The sequence below is a fragment of the Ambystoma mexicanum genome, chromosome 7q, assembly GCF_040938575.1.
Source record: "Ambystoma mexicanum isolate Mex_15411 chromosome 7q, UKY_AmexF1_1, whole genome shotgun sequence".
NCBI lineage: Eukaryota > Metazoa > Chordata > Amphibia > Caudata > Ambystomatidae > Ambystoma > Ambystoma mexicanum.
The window spans coordinates 530,272,160-530,297,140 of NC_090941.1; the positions used below are offsets into that span (position 1 = coordinate 530,272,160).

General features: G+C 46.1%; 1 protein-coding gene across 1 annotated transcript in view; it reads right to left on the reverse strand.

The window, feature by feature from the left end:
• COG3 (component of oligomeric golgi complex 3) overlaps positions 1-24,981 on the reverse strand; it is a 1,080,852-nt gene that overhangs the window by 650,582 nt on the left and 405,289 nt on the right. The window contains exon 10 of the mRNA XM_069640775.1: positions 1,367-1,493. Within this exon, the coding sequence (XP_069496876.1) occupies positions 1,367-1,493 (127 nt within the window). The remainder of the gene's footprint in view (positions 1-1,366; positions 1,494-24,981) is intronic.

A 24,981-nucleotide genomic window follows, 5' to 3' on the forward strand; every position in this document is an offset into this window, starting at 1 on the left:
CAAGATCGCTCTACCCCTCCACCATTACTAAGCAAAACCTTGTTCCAGTTATCCTAACTTCCCCTACCTATCCACAACCTATTCCTAACCGTCAGCCCGCCTATAGCTGTCGCAAGTAAGACCTGTGAGGATAATGCAGGCACTCTGCATCAACCTAGGTGGCAGGATCATATCTGTGCATCTGCCATGGTTGAGTGTGACGCATATGTCTCATGGTTAAGTTGAGAGCATGGCAAAAGAATCCCTGTCAGACCAGTCACAGTGCCAGTTTAATGGGTACCAGATAGCTGATTTGGAGACTGCATTGCATTGATTAACATTTCAGTCTTGTTGATGAAACAGCAGCTTACACCCATCCCAGAGAACACATCATTAATATATACTTGTTCGACAAACTAATTATAATATAGTCGAGAAGTGTAGGAGATGAGGGAATGGGCTGGAATTTTATATTTGACTTGCAAAATGTGTGAACGGTGCTTGTAGGGTGAATATCAGAAAAGATGCCATCTGAGAGGTTAAAAGGGAAAATGCATGTGTGAGGTGGTTGATAGCTTGCTGCATTGTTGCAGTCACCAGCTGGTGGTTCTACAGTGCTGTAAATCATTGAAGTACTCCAATGTTATAACTATGTTTCCAATAAAGAATTTAACAGCACCTATATTCTTGAGTTTTTGTGTCTATGAAAAGTGGCCAATTAAGGGTATTTCAGGATAAAACTCCTCACACAGCACCACAAGCTAGTTCACAGTGTCTGGCCATGTGCAAAAAGTATGGCAGACAGGCAGCAGCTCTTCTTGATGACTGGTGCAGAGTGCTGTAGAAGCCATTCCAACTCTTAATGCTTCACTAGATACATTTTGAGAAAGTGTGGAACACATCAGACGCTCACCACTGTCGCAGAAACAGAGGATGAACATGAAGATTAGCTGGGTGGTTCCAGTGAAACAAACATAGGGGAGGGCTAAGTCTACAGGTCCTTGCATCCAATTCACAGAACAGTTTGGTTGAAAGATCTTAAACACCAGCAGAAGCTTAACTAGATAGATGTATCACCAAGAAAAGTGGGACCCTCTTTGTCAGTTGTGTAACTTCTCTGTACATCCTCATGCGTGTCAGCTTAAGGTGGCAGCAGGGTGAACTGGACGATGTACACCATGATACTGAGAACCTGATCTGTAATTGTATACAAGTCAAAGGTTTACACATATATGATTTCCTTAAATGTACATGGGAAACATGTAATTCCAGAAACCTATTTCTTTCCACAACCACAGTTTGAAAATATGCAAATGCGCGAAGAGAGTTCTGGAGCACTCAAAATATGAAAATTACAACATAGCATCTTTCAAGTAAATTTACTTACCAGGGCACAATGATCCCTGTTGTTCTGGGAGGTCATATCAGCAATTGTAGAAGTTATACTTGGACTTAATAGGAGATCCCGCTGATCTAGATAACAATGATGTATTTCATTTAGAAGCTGTTGATACCTGGAAAATACACACAACATTTAATCATGCTAGAAAATTAGCACAATGTTATTTTAAGTTGAAGGGCAAGGGAAGACAAATTAAGTAGGGTGGATCTCATACAATTTTTAAGAGAAAGGACACACAAGAAAACAAAAGCAAAATTATCAGACTGATTGGTGACACACGTTGGTTTAAAATATTTACAGTACTGTCTTTGACAGAGTGGTGGGAACAAGGCAGTGGATCACGACAATCTACTGAATCCCAAGCTATCAAAATAAATGCATTCTACAAAACAATCACATGCTTTCACAATACCTACTATTAAATACATGCGTTGTATAGAACATCTTTTGAGTTAAAACCAGTATATAAAATGAATAAACCACATGCAAATAGACAATATTCCAAATCCACACATACAAGTTAGAGCAAATATTTTAGAACATGTAATCTTCCAGAGAGTGTTAGTGTCCATCTATTCTAACAAAGGGAAACATGCATCTCATGCTTAATTTCTTATAGAATTGTATAAAAGATTAGTCTTTAAATGGCCAGATGCCCTTAATGAGCTTAAATATATTCCAGAAGTTGCTACCTAGTCCAACAGTGCATTTCGTAACAAAATCTTTTTCAATTTTACACATTCATTTCTGTAATCAAAGAAAGTGACTCATGCTTCCAGATACAGAAAAATATTACTCTGATTCTCAGGTGTCCATCATCAAGAAACAAGACATTTAGCCATATTTCTTGCCAGTGGCGTGCCAAAGACATTCATCCATAGAATACTGGACCGTCATCCCATGTCTTAAATTGCACAAACCTAAGATTGTGCAACATTTCCTTCACCGTTGGCATAAATGGAACAGGAATAACCACGAAAGACTTCTAGATTTCCTGTTTCTAATATATCATCACAAATGCAGTTGACAGCCTAAGAATTATGTATGTAGAGTTAATTGCTGGGGAAATAAGCCAAAATAAGATGCAGCACTCTTCCCTGTAAAAGCGGTAGGTCGTAATCGGGTGTTTCAATACCATAGCATCCAACTTGTCAGAATCTTTCTCCTTTAACCAGTTGGTTACTCCCTAAAGAGCATAAATGGGCGGGGGGGTGCTATAAGCAAGGCAGGTTATCCAGAGGTTTTCTAGCATACTGTAACCAGGATAGCATCAAAGCTCCACTCTTGTAAAAGGGTCTGAAAGACAAGTCATGTAAATGTCTGCATCAGGATTACTGCATATTTTTACCCAAAGTAGCAAATGACTGAACGCTAAAGTTCCAAGCACAGGCTTAAGATCTGGGTAAAGCACAGAAAGCTCAAGAGAATTTTGTAGCAATTTATCTTCAGAGGAACAGGTGTGACATGTTTACGATGACACCACAGACCTGTTCTTCACAAACGGCACTGGTAGTGGAGTTTTCCTAAAGTTTTTTCCACACAGATGTCTTTTATTGGAACTCCTCTTTGGAGAGCTGAAGAGGCTGCAATAACACTGGTTGAATGAGCCCTGAGGTGTTGAGGAGGGTCTTTTCCTGCCAATTTATAGCACTCTATGATAGTTAGAATTATCCATCTTGAGATGGTCTGTTTCGTGATGGGCAAATCTAGTTTATGTCCTGAATACCCCACAAAAAACTGGTCTGCTTGCCTAATCTTTGCGAGTCTGTTGATGTAAAAACTCAAGGTACGCTTTGGATCCAGTCTGTGCAATCTCTCTTCCTCTTTCTTTGGGTGAGAAGGAGAGTAAAATGAAGGCACGGTTATTTTTTGTGTGATATGGAATTCTGAGACAACCTTTGGGAGGAAATTCGGCTTCACTTGAACTACTTTATCTTTGTGAAAAATAGTATGTGGCGGTTTGCAAGATAAAGCTTGTAGTTCGCTCATTCTTCTGGCAGAAGTTAAAGCCACAAGGAAAACTGTTTTTAGAGTGAGAAACCTTAATGGGCAGGAATGAAGAGGTTAACAAGGAGTTCCCATTAGACATTTTAAGACTTGATTTAAATCCCACAGGGGAACCTGAAAAGGAGTTGGGGGAAGACATTAGTCAACCCTTTCCATAACTGAATGACTAGAGGCAATTTGAAATATGAAGGTTCCTCAGCGGTGCGTTTAAAGATTTATAGCGCAGCGAGGTAACCCCTGATTGTGCCAACTTGAAGTCCTGAATTTGCCAAGTATAGCAGGAAAGATAACACTGTCAGTGTACTACATGAAAAAGGGTCAATATCCTTATCTCTACACTAGCTGCAGAATTAGTTCCAATGGCAGCGGTATAAAGATTTAGTTGCCGAAAGCAACACCTCCATTACGTCATCCGGGAGGTCCCAATCTTTGTACCTCAACCTTTCAGAAACCAAGCGTGAAGGTTGAGAGTCCCGATATCCGGATGGAGAACCTGACTTTCCTCTTGCGAGAGAAGATCCTCTCTTTGTGGAAGACAAATCAGAGGACAGATGGACAGGTCTAGAAGATCCGGGTAACACGTTCTCCTGGCCCCTTCAGGTGCAATTAGAATCATTGGTTTCCTGAATCTTTTGAGCCTCCTTATTACGTGAGGAATGACTGTAACGCTCACCTGATTCCCATAGAGGCGCCGGTCTTGACTGGGCGTATACCGTATCTTCAAAGGTGATGTGTAACACACGGCTGGCTCTTTGGGCTGGACCTCTGTGCACTGTATGTCTGACTCGAAGGGTAAGGTGTCTTAGGTAAGTGAACGCCGTGCTCTCCATCTGCTTCGGGGCAGGGTGCTGTAACCAGTTTCTTCACTGGATAAGGGGAGCAGGCCTCTTGACTTCAGAGGACTGCTGTCCGTCGTTTACTACACGAACGGTAAGTTTCGAGTAATTCTAATGTCTTTAAAAGTCTTTAGTAATGATGTCTCTTGTTTTGCAGGGTTCCGGCGATGGCGGATGACGGGCTGAAGTGAGTTGAAGATGGAGCCCGTGTGATGAATAGAAGCGCCTGGAAGCACGTAAGTAAGCGCTTGTTGCCTGCTTCACGATGCGCTCTAACTGTCATTTTATTTTGCAGGTACAAGTTCGGAGCGGCTGCAGGGTGCCGGAATACCCACTGGGTTAGATGTGGAAAGGAGTAATGGCACGTGAGTATTAAAGTTCCCCAATGTCTTTAAACGCACCTTGTTTTGTCTTTCAGATGCGAGATGCAGCGCCGAAGGCCTCCGGAGCGTGCAAAGAGTTGGTAAGCTTTTGTCTTTCAGATGCCGGAATGCAGTGCGAAGACCTCCGGAGCGCACGAAGAGTAGGTAAGCCTTTGTCTTTCAGATGCCGGAATGCAGCGCGAGGCGTTGGTGACAGCCGATGGACCAGGTAAGTGAAGCGCTGTCACTGAAGACCGTAATGCTAACCTGTTCTTTCTTGTCTTTATAGGTGTTGCTGAAGACTGGATTCAGGATGGTAAGCCTTTTTCCTTAGGCCCAGGATCAGATGCAGAAGACACGATGAGCGTTCTGCTGCAGAGGATGCAGAATAACGCAAAGCAAGATTCATCCATCGGGTGTGGTTTAAATAGCCTCCTGTAGTGCTTAGGTGTCTCCTTCCACAGCCACGCCTAGGTGAGAAAAGAGTTCCTGCTTTCCAGAAGAGTTCCAGTGTTCTGAACCTAGGGAGTGGCTCCTGCCCCACCCAACAGGAAAAGTAGTTCCAAACAGAAGAGGATCAGAGGCTCAACTGGTAGGCAAGTAAGCAGCATGGTCTGCTGCAGGTAAGTCCACCCAAGCATTATGAGCCCGGCGCTTCCAGCGCTGGGACTGGGCATATTTATGAGCCTGGTGCCACTGGCGCCAGGACTGGGTCCAAAAGGTCCCAATTGGGACTGGTTGGCACTCGGAACCTGGGTTATGGATCTGCTTCCAAGGGAGTTGGGAAAACCCTGACCTTTTGGAAGCAGAGATCATGACAGTACCCCCCTCAAGGCCCCTCCCAAACTGGGCTTCTCCGGGGGTTTTGGCTTGTCAGGAAATGTTCGGTGAAATCTTTTGATTAGGCGAGGAGCATGGACATATTCAGCAGGTTCCCAGGATCTCTCTTGGGGGCCGTAGCCTTTCCAGTCAATTAGGTAAAATAGTTTAGATTTGGAGATCTTGGAGTCCAGAATGCTTTTGACTTCAAACTCGAGTTCTCCATCAACTAGGATAGGTTTTGGAGATTTAGTTAGTCGGGTTTGAGGTTGCACGGGTTTTAATAGAGAGACGTGGAAGACCGGATGTATCTTCATGTGCGGGGGCAAGTCCAACTTGACCGCTACTGGGTTTACTATGGTAGTGATGGAATAGGGACCAAGGTATCTCGGGTTGAATGTGCGTGGCCCTTTTAGAGGTAGATATTTGGTGGATAACCAGACTTGATCCCCTACTTGATATTGAGGGGCTTCCTTCCGATGTTGATCTGCTCCTTTCTTGTATTGTTCTTTAGCTCTTTGAAGGTGAGAAACAGCTTCCTTAAAGGCTTGGGTGATTGTAGAATGCAGGTAGTATACTGCTGGTGTTTCAAGATCTTGGAGGGGATCCAACTCCGAGGTTGACTGCCGTATAAAAGAAGAAACAGGGTTTTCCCAGTTCCCGAATGGACAGAGTTATTGTAGGCATATTCGGCTATCCAAAGGATGTCTTTCCAAGTTTTTTCAGTTTGTTGCAGCATGCAGCGTAAATACTGTTCCAGAGTTTGATTGGTCCTTTCGGTTTGTCCGTCGGTCTGAGGGTGGTGACTGGTCGATAGTCTCACATCAATTTGAGCCGACCGACAGCAACTTCGCCAAAAATGAGAAATAAATTGACTACCTCGATCCGATATTAGAACCGAAGGAAAACCGTGCAGTCGGACGATGTTTTCGAGAAATTCTCGGGCCAGAGTTGCTGCTGTTGGCAAGCCTTTGAGCGGAATGAAATGCGCCATCTTGGAGAATAAGTCCACGATTACTAGAATCGTATTGTATCCGGAGCATGGAGGTAGATCGGTGATGAAGTCCATAGAAAGCGTATGCCAAGGGCGAGGTGGGATGTCAATAGGGCGTAAGAGGCCTGCTGGTCTTTCCTTTTGACTCTTGTTTTGGGCGCATACTCCACAGGACATTATAAAGTCTCTGATATCTTTTTTCCAAGACGGCCACCAGAAGTAGCGCATGATCTTTTCTGAGGTCTTGGCCATACCGGGATGTCCTTCTGTTAGGCAGAAACCTGTGCAGTTCCCTTGGGGAACACTGCAAAAGATTTAAGACTACAGGTATAGCAGTAAACCCACTTGGTAGCAGTCTGTACCACCCAGATTTACCTGGTAGCTGTGGCTGAGCAGTCAGACTTCCCTCAAGAAGAGTTAGGCAGTATGCAAAGTATACACAATATGTCCTCAGACACAATAGCACAAGCAAACACTGACCAGAGCTTGGTTTCAATAGTATATAGTTATTTATTTATAAAACACACATAAGTTGAAAACACTCTAGCAAAGTATAGTAAAAACACTTCAAACACAGTTATGATGAAAGCAGTTTCAACCCTTACTCCTATCTAGACAACTCTAAGTTAACACCACATAATTAAAACAGAGGTGAGCGCTTAACGTTAGATGACATTCTAGTAGGTTAAGGAAAGGGGTAAAAAGAAACAGAAATGGGTTAAACACACCACTCTAAGATCCAGAACACTTGCAATAGGCTCAAAGAAGCACAGGTGAGCAAAAGTCACTAGGCAGGGCCCACTCTTAGAGTAGCCGGAGCGAAAATGTGCCCAAGATCACACTGTTATTAGGGATTCAAAGTCTTGCAAAGAGTTAGAAAGAGTGTAGAGTGGCTTAGAAAGTTTAGCCAGGGTGTCCCAGGCACTCCCAGGTTCGAAAGCCGGGGGCTAAATCTACCCCGTACAGTCGGTAGCAAGGGAAGCCAGGCGGAACACGGTACCTTAAGCGGAAAGGATCCTCCAGCGGTGGCAGTTGTTCCAGGCAGTGGCAGCAGGGCTCGACGTCGGTCAGGGGAGAAGAAGTTCTCGCTGAAGAGCAGAAGAAGAGGGTCGTTGCACTGCCCGGGAAGAAACCAGCCGCGGAGTCCTCCGGTTGAAGGGTTGTACCGACTTTCGTGGTTTGGGGTAAAAGTGGTGGGGTTCCGGTTGCCGGGGTGCTTGGCACTGGCAAGGCGGCCACGAGATACCTCGAGAAGCGAAAAGAAGGCGAAAACTGGTTGTCCCCACCAGTCAAGGGAAGGAGCCACTCTGTTAGGAGTTCTCCTCGGTCGTCGGGAAAAGTGGTGAGACGGTTCAGCAGGGCTCCACCGGGTGGTGTCGTCGAAGCAGGTCGGCTCAGCTCTTCCCTCGTCGGATTCTTGGTCCTGTGGCGACTTCTGAAGTTCCAGTCCCCAAAGCCGGGCGGCTCACCACTTGGGCCAATCAGGACGGAGTGCGACTTGAGTTACCAAGGTAACTCAGTCCAGGGTGCCTAAATCCCCCTCCACCCCTCCTAAGTACCCCAGACAGAGTGGCACCACTTTGGAGGGCTTCTGTGGAGAAGCCCGCCAAAAGTGGAACAAAGGGCTCCACTTTGGGTCAGAGTTACAGAGGCGAACACCAACGCCATTTTAGAATCAAGTTTTGGCAAAAAGTCCCAACCGGAGTTATAAAAATAAATATATAAACCGGTGGTATGTTTAAGGCTACCGTAAATAAATAATTAAATGTGTTAGCCTAAAACAATGGGAAATCCCATAGGAAAATATTCGCGGTCGAATATAAAACGTAGTTTCCACTGCCACCAGCCAAAACTCGATCAGGGGGGACGGAGACGTGCCCCCTCGACTAACAGACCCTGGGGCAATCGAATTGCCCCAGCCAGTACGTCCACAATATGATGGTTTGTACTGGTTCTGTTCAGGATTCAAGACTAGCAAGTCTTTGGTGACTTTACATGCCCTGGGAGACAGTAGTCAGTCCCAGGGTATGGAGTCTATGTTGGGGAGTCCCTAGGACACCCCTGGGTCACGGCACAGAGGGTGCTGTGTAACCCACATCACAAAAATACATGAGGCCCTATGGAGTAAAAGACCCCATAGCCCATTCAACACAAGGTTTGTCCAAGATAACACAGTTCAACATGTCCAAGAGTGAGGGTAAAAAGAGTCTCACTCTTGGCAGGAGAAAAAAATAAACCCCAGAAATCCAGCAAAGCTGCTGGGGGACTCACTAGGGAGGGAAATTCAGCCTAAACAGAGAATTCTCCCTAACACCTTCCATTAAAGAATCGTGATAACAAGAGATTACTTTTTTCTGTAAATCTGTGCTGGGCAGGTATAATCGTTCTTGGAAATACAATAAGTTGTCCTTTACTGCAAAGTCCTTTCCCTGCAGATGCCAATTCTGTATGTCTGCTGGAGTTACAAGTTGCCTGGCTTTATCCTTAACTTCCTCTATGGATTGTGTGGCGATTACACCCAGAATTCTTTGTTCGGGAATGATTGGTACAGGTTTAGGGTTGATCAAGTGTTCTTCCACTCCCATCCGAGAAAGGGCATAAGCTTTACCGTTTTTTGTACCAGGTCGATAGGTAATTATGAAGTCAAACTCGGCAAAGAATAATGCCCAACGGAGTTGTCTAGAGGTTTGGGCTTTTGCGGTTTTCAAATATTGCAGGTTTCGGTGATCCGTAATCACAGTAACGGTGTGTCGGGCCCCCAGCAGATAATGCCGCCAAGCCTTAAAGGCAGACTTGATAGCCAGAAGTTCCTTGTCAGTAATCGTGTAATTGATTTCAGGAGGCGAGAATTTGCGGGACCAAAATGCCACGGGATGCAACTGATTGGTTACCGGGTCCTTTTGTGATAGAACTGCCCCATGGCAAGGCTTGAAGCATCAGTTTCCACGATGTAGGGGAGTTCGGGGCGAGGGTGTTTTAAGATTGGTGCAGAGATAAATTTAGTCTTCAAATCCTGGAAAGCTTGTTCTGCCTCGGTAGACCATTCAAAACGTTTGTTTTTCTTTAACAAGGCAGTGATGGGCTGGACTATTCGAGAAAATTCGGGGATAAACCTGCGGTAAAAGTTAGCGAAGCCTAACATGCTTTGCACACCTTTTACGGAGGATGGTGATGGCCATTTGAGAACTAAATCGACCTTCTTTGAATCCATACGCACTCCGCTAGGTGATAATATGAATCCCAAGAATTCAACTTCAGTCACGTTGAAAACACATTTTTCCAACTTAGCGAAAAGTTTGTGTTGACGCAATCTTTCGAGGACCATTTTCACGTGTTTCCGATGTTCAGATTCCGATGAAGAATAAACGAGGATGTCGTCAATGTAAACAACAACACACACATCTATGAGCTCTCTGAGGACATCGTTCATAAAATATTGAAAGGCGGCCGTGGCATTGCAAAGTCCGAAGGGCATGACCTGATATTCAAATAGCCCATATTTGGTGCGAAAGGCCGTCTTCCATTCATCGCCCTCTTTTATTCGTACCAAGTGGTAGGCTCCTCTAAGATCCAGCTTTGTATATATGCATGCTTTTCTGACTTGGTCCAGGAGTTCAGGGATCAAAGTTAACGGATATCTATTCTTGACGGTGATCTGGTTCAGGGAGCGATAATCTATACAAGTTCTAAGGTCTCCTTCCTTTTTTGGAACGAAGAACAAAGCTGAAGAAGCAGGGGACTTGGAAGGACGAATAAACCCATTTGCCAGGTATTGATCCAGGTATTGTCGAAGGTGAAGGTTCTCAGGCTCGGTGAGGGCATAAATTCTACTACAAGGAGGAGTAGATCCAGGTATCAGGTCTATCTGGCAGTCATAAGACCTATGAGGAGGTAGAGAGTTAGCCTGATCCTTCCGGAAAACATCTTGGTATTCTAGGTATTCGGGAGGTAACTGGGGAGTCTCTGAAGAAATTGCTGCCAGTGCAACACCAGGTGGAGGGTGACAAGTAGAGACACATTCTGGAAACTGGACCGTTCTTGCTCGCCAATTGATCAGAGGATTGTGTTTCTCTAACCAAGGTATTCCTAGAATAATTTGAAACTGAGGGGCCTAGATCACATCAAACACGATCTTCTCATGGTGTCCATCTTGACTTACTAGCGTCACTTCTTGAGTGGTATGCGTTACTGGTCCGGAGGCTATCTCCGTCCCATCCACCGTAGTAATGACGTCCTTTACAGCCTTGGGACAAAGAGTTAGATTCATCCTCAAAACCATTTCATGATCCACATAATTGCCGATGGCACCGCTGTCGACGTAAGCTTCAATTGCATGTAATCGATCCGGATTATCAGGGCTAATGAGGACCATAGGTATCACGAAATGCGAGGTCACGGAACTGGTTTTCACGCTCGGCAAGAGGACCTCTATTCTTGTCGGGCGAGGTCGTTTCCCTGCTCAGAGTTTGTAACTTTGGTAACTGCTGCTCCTAATGCCTTCTTGGCAGGTTTCACCGGACAGTCTCGAAGGAAGTGTCCTGAGTTTCCGCAATAGAGGCATAATTGCAACTGTTTTCTCCTTTCCCGCTCCTTTTGTGTTAGAGGACCTTTCAGGCCCCCTATTTGCATGGGTTCCCCGGAGTCTACTCCTTTGGAAGGAGTTGGCGGTTTGGAAAATACTCGAGCATCAAACTTGGAACGATCGGCCTTCCTGTTCTGCAGTCTGTGATCTATTTGAACGACTAAGTCTATATAGTCCGAACAATCTTGTGGGGGATTCACTACTTGGGCTAACACATCTTTGAGCTCTCCACGTAGACCTCTATAAAACAGCGCAATCCTTTTGTCCTCAGGCCATTGAGTTTCCACTATCAGTCTGTTGAAAGACGCAATATAAGCCAAAAGGTCTTGATTACCTTGTCGCAACGAAAGAAGCTCATTGTCCAAGGCCTGCCCCTGTGAATGTCTTGCGAACAGTTTTTCCATACTGAGCTGAAAAGCTTGAAAATAATGGAGGACCGGATCATCTTGATTTACTAGAGGGATCGACCAGTCTGCCGCATTGCCACTAAGGTACGAAAGCACGAAAGCTACTTTAGCTTGATCAGTTGGAAAGGCTGCTGGCCGGCATAAGAAATGCAACCGGCACTGATTGATAAATACTGCAAACCTCTTTGGGTCACCAGAAAATCGTTCGGGCGGAGCCAGAGGTACATTCCCAGGTAGGTTGATCTGCACTGGATTCATAGAGGATGTAGAAGGAAGATTTCCCCCAGATGCGGGTAACGGGGTCTGTCCGGCTTGTGACTGTAGCAATTGTCTAGCGAGATCATCTGTTCGCTCCTTGGAAATAATCAGTTCCCTTCTTAGAGCGTTCGTTTCCTGACGGGCTGCATGCACTTCTGCCCTTAGTTCCCCAAGTAACTGGGCTAGCTGGTCGGTATCCGAGGTTTCCATAGCGCCTGGACGGGAGTTTTGCGGTAGGCTTTGCGTTCTGTAACGCTCACCTGATTCCCGTAGAGGCGCCGGTCTTGACTGGGCGTATACCGTATCTTCAAAGGTGATGTGTAACACACGGCTGGCTCTTTGGGCTGGACCTCTGTGCACTGTATGTCTGACTCGAAGGGTAAGGTGTCTTAGGTAAGTGAACGCCGTGCTCTCCATCTGCTTCGGGGCAGGGTGCTGTAACCAGTTTCTTCACTGGATAAGGGGAGCAGGCCTCTTGACTTCAGAGGACTGCTGTCCGTCGTTTACTACACGAACGGTAAGTTTCGAGTAATTCTAATGTCTTTAAAAGTCTTTAGTAATGATGTCTCTTGTTTTGCAGGGTTCCGGCGATGGCGGATGACGGGCTGAAGTGAGTTGAAGATGGAGCCCGTGTGATGAATAGAAGCGCCTGGAAGCACGTAAGTAAGCGCTTGTTGCCTGCTTCACGATGCGCTCTAACTGTCTTTTTATTTTGCAGGTACAAGTTCGGAGCGGCTGCAGGGTGCCGGAATACCCACTGGGTTAGATGTGGAAAGGAGTAATGGCACGTGAGTATTAAAGTTCCCCAATGTCTTTAAACGCACCTTGTTTTGTCTTTCAGATGCGAGATGCAGCGCCGAAGGCCTCCGGAGCGTGCGAAGAGTTGGTAAGCTTTTGTCTTTCAGATGCCGGAATGCAGTGCGAAGACCTCCGGAGCGCACGAAGAGTAGGTAAGCCTTTGTCTTTCAGATGCCGGAATGCAGCGCGAGGCGTTGGTGACAGCCGATGGACCAGGTAAGTGAAGCGCTGTCACTGAAGACCGTAATGCTAACCTGTTCTTTCTTGTCTTTATAGGTGTTGCTGAAGACTGGATTCAGGATGGTAAGCCTTTTTCCTTAGGCCCAGGATCAGATGCAGAAGACATGATGAGCGTTCTGCTGCAGAGGATGCAGAATAACGCAAAGCAAGATTCATCCATTGGGTGTGGTTTAAATAGCCTCCTGTAGTGCTTAGGTGTCTCCTTCCACAGCCACGCCTAGGTAAGAAAAGAGTTCCTGCTTTCCAGAAGAGTTCCAGTGTTCTGAACCTAGGGAGTGGCTCCTGCCCCACCCAACAGGAAAAGTAGTTCCAAACAGAAGAGGATCAGAGGCTCAACTGGTAGGCAAGTAAGCAGCATGGTCTGCTGCAGGTAAGTCCACCCAAGCATTATGAGCCCGGCGCTTATAGCGCTGGGACTGGGCATATTTATGAGCCTGGTGCCACTGGCGCCAGGACTGGGTCCAAAAGGTCCCAATTGGGATTGGTTGGCACTCGGAACCTGGGTTATGGATCTGCTTCCAAGGGAGTTGGGAAAACCCTGACCTTTTGGAAGCAGAGATCATGACATGACGGGGACTGGAGGAAACGCGTACAGAAGTGGAAACTCCTAGTCCACCACAAACGCATCTCCTAGAGCTCCTCTCGGGGGAAATTCCCTTGAGCAGTATAGTTCGCATTTCTTGTTGACACTCGTGTGAACAGATCTACCTGAGTGGTTCCCCAAAGGGTGAAGATCTCTTGAAGGACTTCCTGAGCTAGTTCCCCCTCGTGTGAGACTGTGGTCTGCCTGTTCAGAGCGTCCGCCACCGTGTTCTTCTCTCCGGCTAGGTGAACTGCTGATAGAGAGATTCCTTCTTGAATTGCCCAGAACCAGAGCTGCATTGCCTCTCTGCACAGTGGCAGTGACCTTACGCCTCCTCTTTTGTTGAGGTAGTGCAGGGCCACTGTGTTGTCCGTCATTATCAGAACATTTTTTCCCTGTACTGATGGCAGAAAAGCATTCAGTGCTAGCCTGATTGCTCTCAGCTCCAATAGGTTGATGTGTAGTCTGGACAGCTGATCGTTAAGTCGTTGGTATGGGCTCCCCACCCTGTGCGTGAGACGTCCGTGACTACTGTTATCTCCGGCCACGGTTGCCAAAACGGTTCTCCTTTCAAGATGTTCTCCCGACAGGCCCACCACTGGAGGTCTCGTGCTACTCTGTTTGGGATTTGTAGGAGATCTGACATCCTTCCTGAGAATTGCGACCACTGGGTCCTTAGCACCCACTGGAGAGATCTCATTCTCAGGCGAGCCTCTGGCACTAGAAAAATTCAGGATGCCATAAGGCTGAGCAATCTCAAAAAAATAAAAATGAAAAAAAATAATCGAAGGCTGGTAGACGCTGGGCATTTTGAAATCTGGTCACCATCTGTAGAATATCTTCAGCCCTCACCTCTGGTGGCGAGTCTTTTTCCAGGGATGTGTCCAGGACTGCTCCAATGAACTGGAGTCTCTGTGATGGTATCATATGTGACTTCTTTAAGTTGAGGGAGAAGCCCAGCTTGTGGAGGAAGTGGCGAATATAATCTAGATGGATCTGAGCTTGTTCCGGGGACACTGCTCTGATCACCAGTCATCCAGGTAGGGGTAGAATAAATTCCTCCCCTCCTTAAACTTGCTGCCACGACCGCCATTAACTTGGTGAAGACCCTCAGGGCGTAGGTCAGCCCAAATGGCAGAACCCAAAATTGATAGCGAGAGCTGCCAATGGCGCACCTCAGGTACTTTCTGTGCTTGAGATGGATAGGCACATGAAAGTAAGCATCCTGAAGGTCCAGAGATACCAACAAATCCTGAAACTGGAGGGCCTGAAGGATCTGAGAAAGGGTTACCATCTTGAACTTGTCCTTCCTGAGGAATTTGTTCAATTCTCGTAAATCCAAGAAGGGTCTCAATCCTCAGTCCTTTTTTGGTATTAGGAAGTATGGGGAGTACCAACCCTTGTTCCTCTCCGCTACAGGTATTGGTTCTATGGCACCTTTCTCTAGCAGGTCTAAAATCTCCTGCATAAGGAGCGGGTCTGAAAACGTCAAAGAGTTTCTCCCCGGTGGATGACTGAGGTGTGTGTGGGAAAGGCAGGCATTACCCTTGGCCAATTGTCTCCAAAGCCCAAGCATCTGACGTAATAGCATGCCATTCTGTCAGATTTTGAGTTAACCTGCCTCCTACTGGTGTTTTGTGTGGAGACACCTCAGAGGAGTTTTGGAGCGGCTGACGCAGATGCTGAGGGTAAGGCAGCACCTGCTGATGCAGACTTGGTACCTTTGACCCGTCCACCACAGGTAAATCGTCTCTGGCCCCTTTGAGCTGGCTGCCCTCTGCCTTTTCCGAATGCGGAGTAAAAACAAAAGGGCTTTCCCCTCCAAGACATACCTGTGGGGCGGTTTGGAGTTTGACGAATCGCAGCCACAAGGGATTTGGCTGCTGCTTTGGAGGTTTGCAATTTCTCCAAACTTTCATCAGCCAAATAGAGAGGTGCCGTCAACGGGCATATTTAGAAGTCTGGCTTGTACATCAGGAGCAAAACCAGACTTCCGCTCCCACGCAAATCTGCGGATTGTGGTACTGGCCGCCAATGCTCTGCGGATGCTGTCAGCAGAGTCAAGACATGTTTGGAGGGACTCGCACATTGCATCCTTCCCGTCCTTGATGATATTCAAGAATGCATCTTGTACCTCCCCTTCTGGGAGACGGTCGGCCACTGATGAAGCACACTCCGAAACGGAGTGGCTGAATCTCGCTAGCGTGCAAGTGGCGTTAACTGACTTAAGTGCCATGCTGCATGCCGAGAAGATCTTTTTGGCCATGGCGTCAAATTTCTTGTCGTCCCTATCTTGTGGTATTGTGGGGCACGCCGATTGCCTGCCTGATGAAGTCGCAGCCTGTACTACCAAGCTCTCTGGGGTTGGACGCTTAGTTAGGTACAGAGGATCTGAGGCCGATGTTCTGTATTTCGCAGAGAGCTTTTTGTTTACTGCAGGGGTAACCTCTGGTGTTTCCCAATTTGCAGTTATCTTTCTCTGTAATGCTGCATGAAAAGGAACTATAGGGTCTTCTTGAGGTCCCTTATGTAAGATGTCTGTTAAGTCATCTTGGTGAAAAGAGGATGCAGGTGCCGACCACCCCATAAACTCCATAATTCTAGCCATGAGAAATCTATAGGTTCTGGTTTGCCGAAGTCTGCCTCTGGGGAGGTGTCTATGCCAATGGCATCCTGTAAAGACTCCCGAAGATCTTTCAATCTGACTTCCTCTGATATTAGCTCCTCTGGAATAGGAATTCTAGTAGATTGTAAGCCAAAAGACCTTTCATTATCAGAGTCTTCCTCTTCCTCATAAATAGAGGACAAAGCTCTGAAGTAGTCAGAGCGTGGGTAAGGTGTAAAGCCCATTTCAAGGGATGAGGGAGCCAAATTGGTCAACACTACTTGAGACAGGGTTGCAGTCATCGATGTAGACGTCATAGGTCTCGACAAACTCACAAACGGCGTTGACATACTCGAGTATGGCCTCAATGTCGTCGAGAGAATCGGAATTCTGCTCGATGTCGTCGATGGAGTCGAAGTCCTTTTGGAAGCCTTCGAAGGATCCCTCAAACCTTCGGGCACGGATGATGCGGTCGGGGCATGAGGTTTCGATGACTTCCCCTCCGTCGGGGCAAACAACGGCGTTGATGGCGTAGTTTTGTGTGTCGAAAGCGCTGTCGATGTAGAGTCTTGTGCGTGGGGCTCTTGTCTCTACACGAGGGTTTGTGACGCTCTCGAGGATTTTTATTTGCAGAGGTCGACGACTCACAGCATTTCTCTTCTTCAGGTCTTTCATCCGGGGTATCACCTCTAGGCATCTCCGAGGGGGATAAGGCCGCGTTCTTGAAGACCTTAAGCATTTTTTTGCGAAATTCTTCTCACTTAGTCAGAGAGCTGTGTTTCGTGGGGCAGGTGACCCTTTCTGGTGAATTGGAAGACAAAGAGGAAGGTGATCTATAGCGCCTCTTCTTGGTATGTCTCGATCTGGATGAGAACCACTTTGAGATCTTGAGCGTGAATGTTTACTCCGATGACGAGGACACGATTGTCTTGACCGAGGACAATTTCGAAGGGGTAGAAGGTTTAACGGTCTTACCTTTTTCCAGATTCCCCCTATGCTCCCTCAAGGCTTTCGCCGTCATGGACATACATTAATCACACTCTGAGCACGGGTGCTCTGTGCCCAGGCACCACAGGCAGACTCTGTGAGGATCGGTCAACGACATCTATTTTCCACAATACCAGCATTTATTTGAAACCGGATCATGGCGTCGAAGCAGACGAAGATGCCATCGCAGATTTAAAGTTTTCTTCAAGAAAATCAAAGTTTTGGAAAGATTCACTGAGGAACCGAGGGTCGCGTCTCTGAGGATTACGAAGCGCGGAAAAACGTACTGAGCAACGGACGCTGCGCAGGACTATTTATATCTGTGGTGATGTCTGCGCCGATACGGAGGCCTTTGAGGGACACCGACTCGAGGGACGTCTATGCGCAGCGCCCTCTACAGACATTTTTTTCCTGAGGCCAGCAAGCTGTAAGTGGATTTATCAAAGATAAGTAATACGTGGAAGGACACAATCCATTCAAAATATATTTATTATATTTACAACAGAATCACTTTAAATACTTCAGACGTCTACGGAGGAACACTTAGGAATACTAGATAATACACTTCAAAGGGCACTTTCACTTTTGTGTTTGTTCACGGCTACATTTGTAGCAACGTTAGAAGGGGAAAAGACAAGGTTATTGTATTATCGGTAACTGCGCACTCATGTGGTTTTCAACAGATCATACGGTAATGCATTTTCTCTGCAAACACATAGAGAAAAGTCACTGAAAGGGAGGAAAATAAGTGGTTAGTGCAACATGAGCTTAATTCAAGGTTCTGGAGACGGTTTCTTCGTTTGGCAAGCCTTTTAAGTCCAAAAACCCAACCCTAGCTAGAGGCAGTTCGGAGAGGGCTTGAAGTCTTGACAAACAGTGAAGTATGAAGAGATCTTGCAGATTTCTTATAGTGTCTAAAGTTATTGAAGCAGCAAGTTATCAACTAACAAGGGAGACCTAAAACGGACTCGAGGAGGGGACACAAGCAGCAGCTTGAGTCAGAGGTAAGAGGGGGTTGCCCTGGACACCTCTAAGTGCACTCCAACGCTCTGGAGCGACTTCTTAGAATCAGGTAAGCAATACCATTTCCCCCACAGTACCTTTGGTTTGAAGAAAGCGTTTATGTTGGCTTCTCCGTGATGTGGCAGCTCTAGAACCGACCTCCGGATTGCTTGGTCTGGTGACGAAAGGCAGGACAATGGACGTTGTGTCTCAGCAGCAGTCTTGAGGGAGGGCCTGTAGCACGACTTTCAGCAACTTCTTGGTTCACTCTGCGGTTTTGGCACCTTTTCAGCAGCACCAACAAAGGACACGGATTGCCCATCTTCTTCGCTTCCAAAACTCTGGTGAGGGGGTCTGGGGGAGCTGGATCGGATCTGTGGAGTGTCCTTACAGGTTCAGCAAAGATTTGGACGGATTTGGCCTTTCCACGACGATGCACTCGAAATGGACAGCAGATCTCCAAATATTGGTGTTCCGCAGCTTTGGCAGCTCCTAGGACCTCGGGAGATGGCTTGTTTCAAAGTTCCTCTTCGGCCTGGTTGTTCCCACCAGCCACTGGGAAAGAGGAGTCCTCTTCGGAGCTCCTCGGTCGCTTAGAAAATGGGGTCAGGACAGCAGTGGTCGCGACACGGTCTTGCTAAGGGTCTGCAGGCGTCTTTGGTCATCTTCTTCAGTTACTTCTGCTTCCTGTGGTCGACTTGCTTTACACTCCAGAAGCCTCACCTTTTATACAGTTCCAGCACACACTCCTCTGCAATCTCTCTCAGCATTTTATAGAAAGGGGCATTTGGCTGTCCAATCAGGACAGCCAGACTCCCTGTGAGAGCTGAACCTATTCAGGCACTCTGACAAAAGACAGGGGTGTGAAAGACTCCTCCCAACATCCTGCCTGCCCAGACACACTGGCAAAACACACACACAGACCTCCCCCTCCCAGAATGGTAGAAGGGCAAACAAAGAACAACCACGCTATTAATGGCAAAAAAAGAAGGGAGGCCCCAAGTTGGTACTTGGGTGCCCCTATTGTGTACTACCGAGGCTATGGACATAGGCTGCGTTATAAGAAATGCACAATAGTTGGTAGCACACGTCCACTGCTACCAGCCATAACGATTGTCTATTTGACTAAAAAGTCACAGGAGCAGAGAGAAGGGGGATACTAGGTATCCCTTGGGCACTTCACTGAAGGTGGTGTGCGTCAATCACTCAGACTATAGTGTTTTGGGAGAGATACTATGTATCTCTCTATCCTCAAGAACTGTAGTTACTTAAGGATATAGAAAAATAATCTAAAAGGAGGACCCAAAGGTTCTCTAGCAACACTGCCCATAAGGAGCTGTGTGCTGCAGTAGAAAAACGCAGATGCTTTTAAGAGCTATGGAGTAGACAGACTCAATAGTACAGGTGAATACAAAGAGTAGAGTTTCAAAAGACAGAGCCCTCAAGAATGAATGAGTGGAAAAAGGCTCCACTCATTCAGGATTGAAAGAAAAAGGTCCAGAAGTCCAGTAAAAAGTGCTGGGGGTCTCACTCGGAGATGGGATGAAGCACAAAAATGATAAATCTCCCTAACAGGCACCACCTTAGGATTTTATACACCATAGATGTTGAAGGAGGCACACCAAAAGAACAAAATATCTTCTTGGGGCTACTGTAGTATTGAGTAAAATGTTGCTTTAACCTAATGTACCCACTTGCCAGATTCCAAGAACGGATACCGGGACTATACTGGTAATAGTAAAGGTACATTTTGCAGCAATTGGCTTCAAACTCTAATCAAGGTACATAAACAAATGTTCCTAGAAGCCCAACTAGACCATTTTCTCTTCTTGCAAGGAGAACTCTGCCATCTTCATAAAACACTGCGCTTTTACTACTCTTCCTTCAGGGAGTTCTGGATAATGGATTAATTCAAAAAGAAATGGATCAGTGAAGAAGCAAATACACAAACACTTCTGTACATGATGCATATCGATTTTCAGAATTTTGGATTGAAATGACGATGTGTATTTATTGGATTGTGGATACAAGACCCATCTTCACTTCTAAATTAATTGGTGCCTACCATTACTGCAGCTGATCTATGCCGTACAGGGCCATTTGTGGTCATGGAAATCAATACAATGTGCTCTTTTTTTAACTGGACATCTTTCATTACCACCAAACATTACTCATACCCATCTCCCTATATTTGTATCTCACAAATACTCCATGTGGCACTGAATGTGTAGCCCTTGTAGGAGGTCTCTTTTTTAACAGGTGGGCTATCAAATCATGGATGATCCTTTGTTATGAGTGAACCCTTCAGAAGGGGAATGCCTGTCCCATTGGGGAGCCCCAGGGGCCAGAAACTCTGTTTAAATTGAGGCTTGCAGGTGTAAGAGGGATTTAAACTACCTGTATGCCGACTGTCTCTTGGCATTGCAAAGAGTCAGGTTCCATTTAAACCAACAAAGGGAAATTATTACAGCAACCCAGTAAACAGATGTGTTAAGTCTGTGCCCCGAGCAGTTCAACCGGGGAAAACAAATATGAAAGTCTGCACTAACCCGCAGAATACATCGTTTCAAGTTCTACCGCTGCAGCGAGAAAGGAAACAAACAGAAGCAATGTTTGTTTGTTTGTTTGTTTATTTATTTGTATAGCGCTCTTGACCCAGGGGTATATGTGCGCTTAGAGCATCAAGTTACAGGCATCAGTAGGGAACAATAGTACAGTAGTAATGAGGCAGAGTAAACAGAAAGACAGTTAGTGCATAATAAGAAACATTTGTACATTAGGAATGCATACATACATGGTTGGTTATTTGTTGAGTAACCAAGTGATGACCTTAGTTCTGAAGGGATGGAAGGTAGGTGTGGATTTGATATCCAGTGGAACAGTGTTCCAAAGTTGTGAGGCCAGAGTTGGGAAGCTGGATCCACCAGCTCTTTTGAGGGAGTATTTGGGCACCGTCAGTTGTAGTGTGTTAGAGGATCTAGTGGTTCTAGTGTTCTGTCTTAATGTAAATTTGTTAGTGAGATAGGGTGGGGCTAGATGGTTAAGAGCTTTGTATGTAAGGCATAAGGTTTTTAGGTCGAGTTTTTGTTGGATGGAGAGCCAATTGCAAGCGATTCTTGTAGCGGAGATATGTTCTCTTCTGGGAATATTTAGGGCGGCACGGAGTGCGTTGTTTTGTAAGACTTGCAGTTTGTTGATTACTGTTTTGTTGGCGCCTACATAGAGGCTGTTACAATAGTCCAATTTAGATTGAATGAGTGCTCTGGCTAAGGTGAGGCAGTTGTTGGGGGAGATCAATGGCCTGCAGGCCCTGATTAATTTACCAGTGTAGGCAGTGGCTGAGGCAGTCATATTAATTTGTTTGGCTAGGTTGGTATTTGTGTCTAAATAGAAACCGAGGGTTTTTACACTCTTGGCAATGGGTAAGGTGTTGTCGTCAATGGTAAAGCTGGTGTAGCTGGGGCAGGGTTTCCGGATGGTATTAGGTGAGCCGACAAGAAGCAGTTCGGTCTTATCATCATTCAGGCAGAGGCCATGTATGGCCATCCATGCCTGAATGATGGAAAAGACTTCATTGATCCATTTGGTGTCCTCGTTGTAATTACCGGATAGGGTGAGGAGTATCTGGGTGTCATCTGCGTAGTTCGTGTAGGTGACACCCAGATTGTCCAGTTTGTCGAATAAGGGCTTTGTAAATATATTATACAAAGTAGGTGAAACACAGGAACCTTGTGGGACACCGCAAGTAATGGGAATAGGGTCAGCCGCTGCTAGGGGTGAGAAGACCCGCATGGTCCTATTATCCAGGAAGGATTGAATCCATGTGACCGCAGAATGGGAGAAGTGTGCTGCCGATGACAGGTGGTTGCACAGGATTTTGTGGTCAACCAGGTCAAAGGCAGCGGAAAGGTCGAGGAGAAGGAGAATGGCAGCCTTACCTTTATCTTTGAGTTCGTCTATCTGGCACTTGAGGTCAACAAGGGCCGTTTCTGTCCCATGTTGTGGTCGAAAGCCAGATTGGCGAGTTCCTAGTAAATGGTTAGTCTCAAGGTAATCCTGGATTTGTAGATAGGCCACTCTATCAAGAATCGTTACTAAGAATGGGACGGTGGTAATGGGTCTATAGTTAGTGGGTATGTCCGGGTCGAGAGTGTTTTTTTTTAGTAGTGGTAGGACCCAGGATTGTTTCAGATTACTGGGGACCAGGTTGTTGGAGAAAGACAGGTTTATTAATTAGTAATGAAGGGGGAGAGATCCCTGGCTGCATCTTTTATGATTTGTGCGGGGCAGCTATCCCCCTTACAATTCGAGGGTTTCAGAGATGCAATAATTTTCTGTACCTCCGGTATGGATACCTTTTTGAAGGTAAAGCCTGAGCTGGTGGCGGTGGGGGGAAGAGGGGTAGAACTGGGGGTAGAACCAGGAGTGAGTTGTTGTCGTTTGTTGTCAATTTTGGTTTGGAGCCCTGAAATTTTGTTAGCAAGAGCATTCTGGATCCCTGTGCACCAGGATTTATCCTTGGTGCAAGAGTCTGTGGGAGGAGTGGGGTTTTCTAGTTCTTTTAGGATGTTAAAGAGCTCTTTTGTGCTAGAGCTTGCCTGGGAGATCCTAGTGTTGAGAGATTCTTTCTTAGCGCGTGTAATCTCCTTTTTGTAGAGGGTGGAGATATTAGCGAGATTAGTTTTATTGTTTACTGAAGGCACTGATTTCCATAGTGCTTCAAGTTTACTTTTTTGTTGACAGAGAGTTTTGAGCTCCGGGGTGTACCATGTATTCAGGTGCGCTATAGGTTTCTCTTTGCGCATTTTCAGTGGGGCAATGATGTCAATGGCTTTGGTCATGGAGTCGTTGTAGACTTTGACCAATTGGTTCAGGTCGGTTGTAGCTGGAAGTGCGTTTAGAGTCGGGATCACCAAAGGTATTAGTGCTTCCGCTGTGATGTTACTCTTTTTCCTAGTTGAGCAGGCAGGTGCAATAATGGGTTTTTTGTGCACTAGATTACTGGTATTAATGTCAAATGGGAGGAGGTAGTGATCGGTCCAAATGAGCTGTGTGGGATCTTTCACGGTAATGTTGCAGTTGAGGGCGGTTATCCAGTCAAGGATTCTACCCTTCGAGTGTGTGGGTTTGGAACAGAATTGTTTTAGGCCCTGCTCCCCTAATGCCGTGGCCAGGGCAATGGCTGGTGTGTCGAGAGGGTCATTAAACCCAAGATTAAAGTCTCCAAGTATAATCATTTGTGCTGATGGTTTAGAGCTTTCGGCAACTAGTGAGGTGATGTCTTCTTCAAATGAGCCAGGTGGGCCCGGGGGTCTGTAGATTAAATGCAGCGTAATAGTGCTATTGGGGGAAGTTTGTAATTTGACTGTAAGATGCTCATAAGATTTAAGTGGAGGAGAGGGGGCTAGTCTAATATCAAGCGAGGACCTAAAAATAATGGATAGAGCATTGTGCTCACACTCCAGCAAGATAAAATATTATTTTAGAATTTGAAACACTCGGCAAGGGAATCCGAAGTAACAATCACATCCACAAGATTACTAGAGTTTCTATACAAGGATAAACAACGTATGGTGGGCTGAAAAAAGCACACAGACCGAAGCAGGCAGCCTCAGGGTAGTGGGAGGGGGATGAAAACTAACTACCAATACCAGCTATGATAAAAATCCAAAATGGCTAGTAGGCCATGTATTGCTTTAGGCCAGCCCCATCAGAGACCACCTGACAAGGAGCACATGGTCCAATCAGGTAACAGCACAACCTCCATGCCACTGGTGCAGGCTGTTCTCCTGAAGACCAACCCAAGGGAGGAGCCACAACCATTTAAAAGGCAACCAACCCAGTCAGTGTTTGTCATTTCTGGAGGAAGAAGCTACTGGCAAACCCCAAGTGAAGAAGTTGGTTGTTAATGGCCAATTCTGGAATAACCTGGAGGCATGTAGATCCTGGGCGACACAAAGTCAGAAGACTTGGCAGCTAACCAGCAGACATAGGGAGAGCTGAGAGGTGGAAAGCAGCAGATCCTGGAAAACCTGGACTGGAGAGGGTCCACTTGAAAGTACAGTTAAAAAGTACAATGAAGAAGCCATGGTGAGAGGTAAAACTGGGGAAGCATGGGATATTATAGTAGGATTGGGTTTAGTAAAGAAAATCATTCAAGGAAAGAAATGAGGGGCATGAGATGGGAAGCAAGTGGACAAAATCAAGTGAGCAATCTTGCACCAGGCAGGGACAGTACTGGAGAGGCAACAGACACACAGAGTCAAAGGAGGCAATGGAAAAGAAAGAGTTCTTGAGAGAGATACCAGTCAGAGGGAGCGGTTTGGTGGTATAAAGAGAGAAATTGACTAGAAAAAGAACTAAAAGGTCCAGGAGGAACTGGTTAGGAACACTCAGAAAGTCAAGGATTTGGAAAGTGAGAACTGAACTGTTGTGGGCAGAGTGAGGAGGAAGCAGAGAACCCTGTGAGGAGACCAGTGCCACACCATACATAAACAGGTGATGGCCACAAACAGGAATAGGGAGATTTAATACTAAGTTGGTCATGGGGAGAGTAACAGTGCAAGGTGGTTTGATATGGCAATATTACAGCAGGGGAACGGGAAGGAGAGACTAGGAAGGGAGTAAGGAAAGAATGGCAGGTCTGGGAAGCAACACAAGAAGAAGAGGGTGGTCGGTTTCAGGGTCCCACTTCCACATTAAGCACCACCAGTGCCATTGAGAGCACCCAGCAAATGAGATGCTGAACGAATACAGGGAGAGAGAACTGGAAGACAAAGGTCTAGTTGACCAATCAAAGCCCTTCTCTGGCTGAGAGCTCTGGAACCAAAGCAAAGGACTATTCATAGGACAATGAGATACTCAGAGGAGAAGACCACACTCCTTTTGGGTACAAAAGGAGTTAAGACTACCTCCTTGAGCGACTTGTGTAAAATACATTTGCTTGAACACTGGCAGAACCTTTGTTGAGCTTTAGGACATTGGTTATCACAGTTTTGAATTTTTCTGGACATTGGAATGAGGAAACTGTTATAAAGCAGAGTCCAGACAGCTTTAGGATGTTTCTTGATAGGTTTACTTCCGGTTACATGAGACTAAGACATCAGGTATAAAACATGGA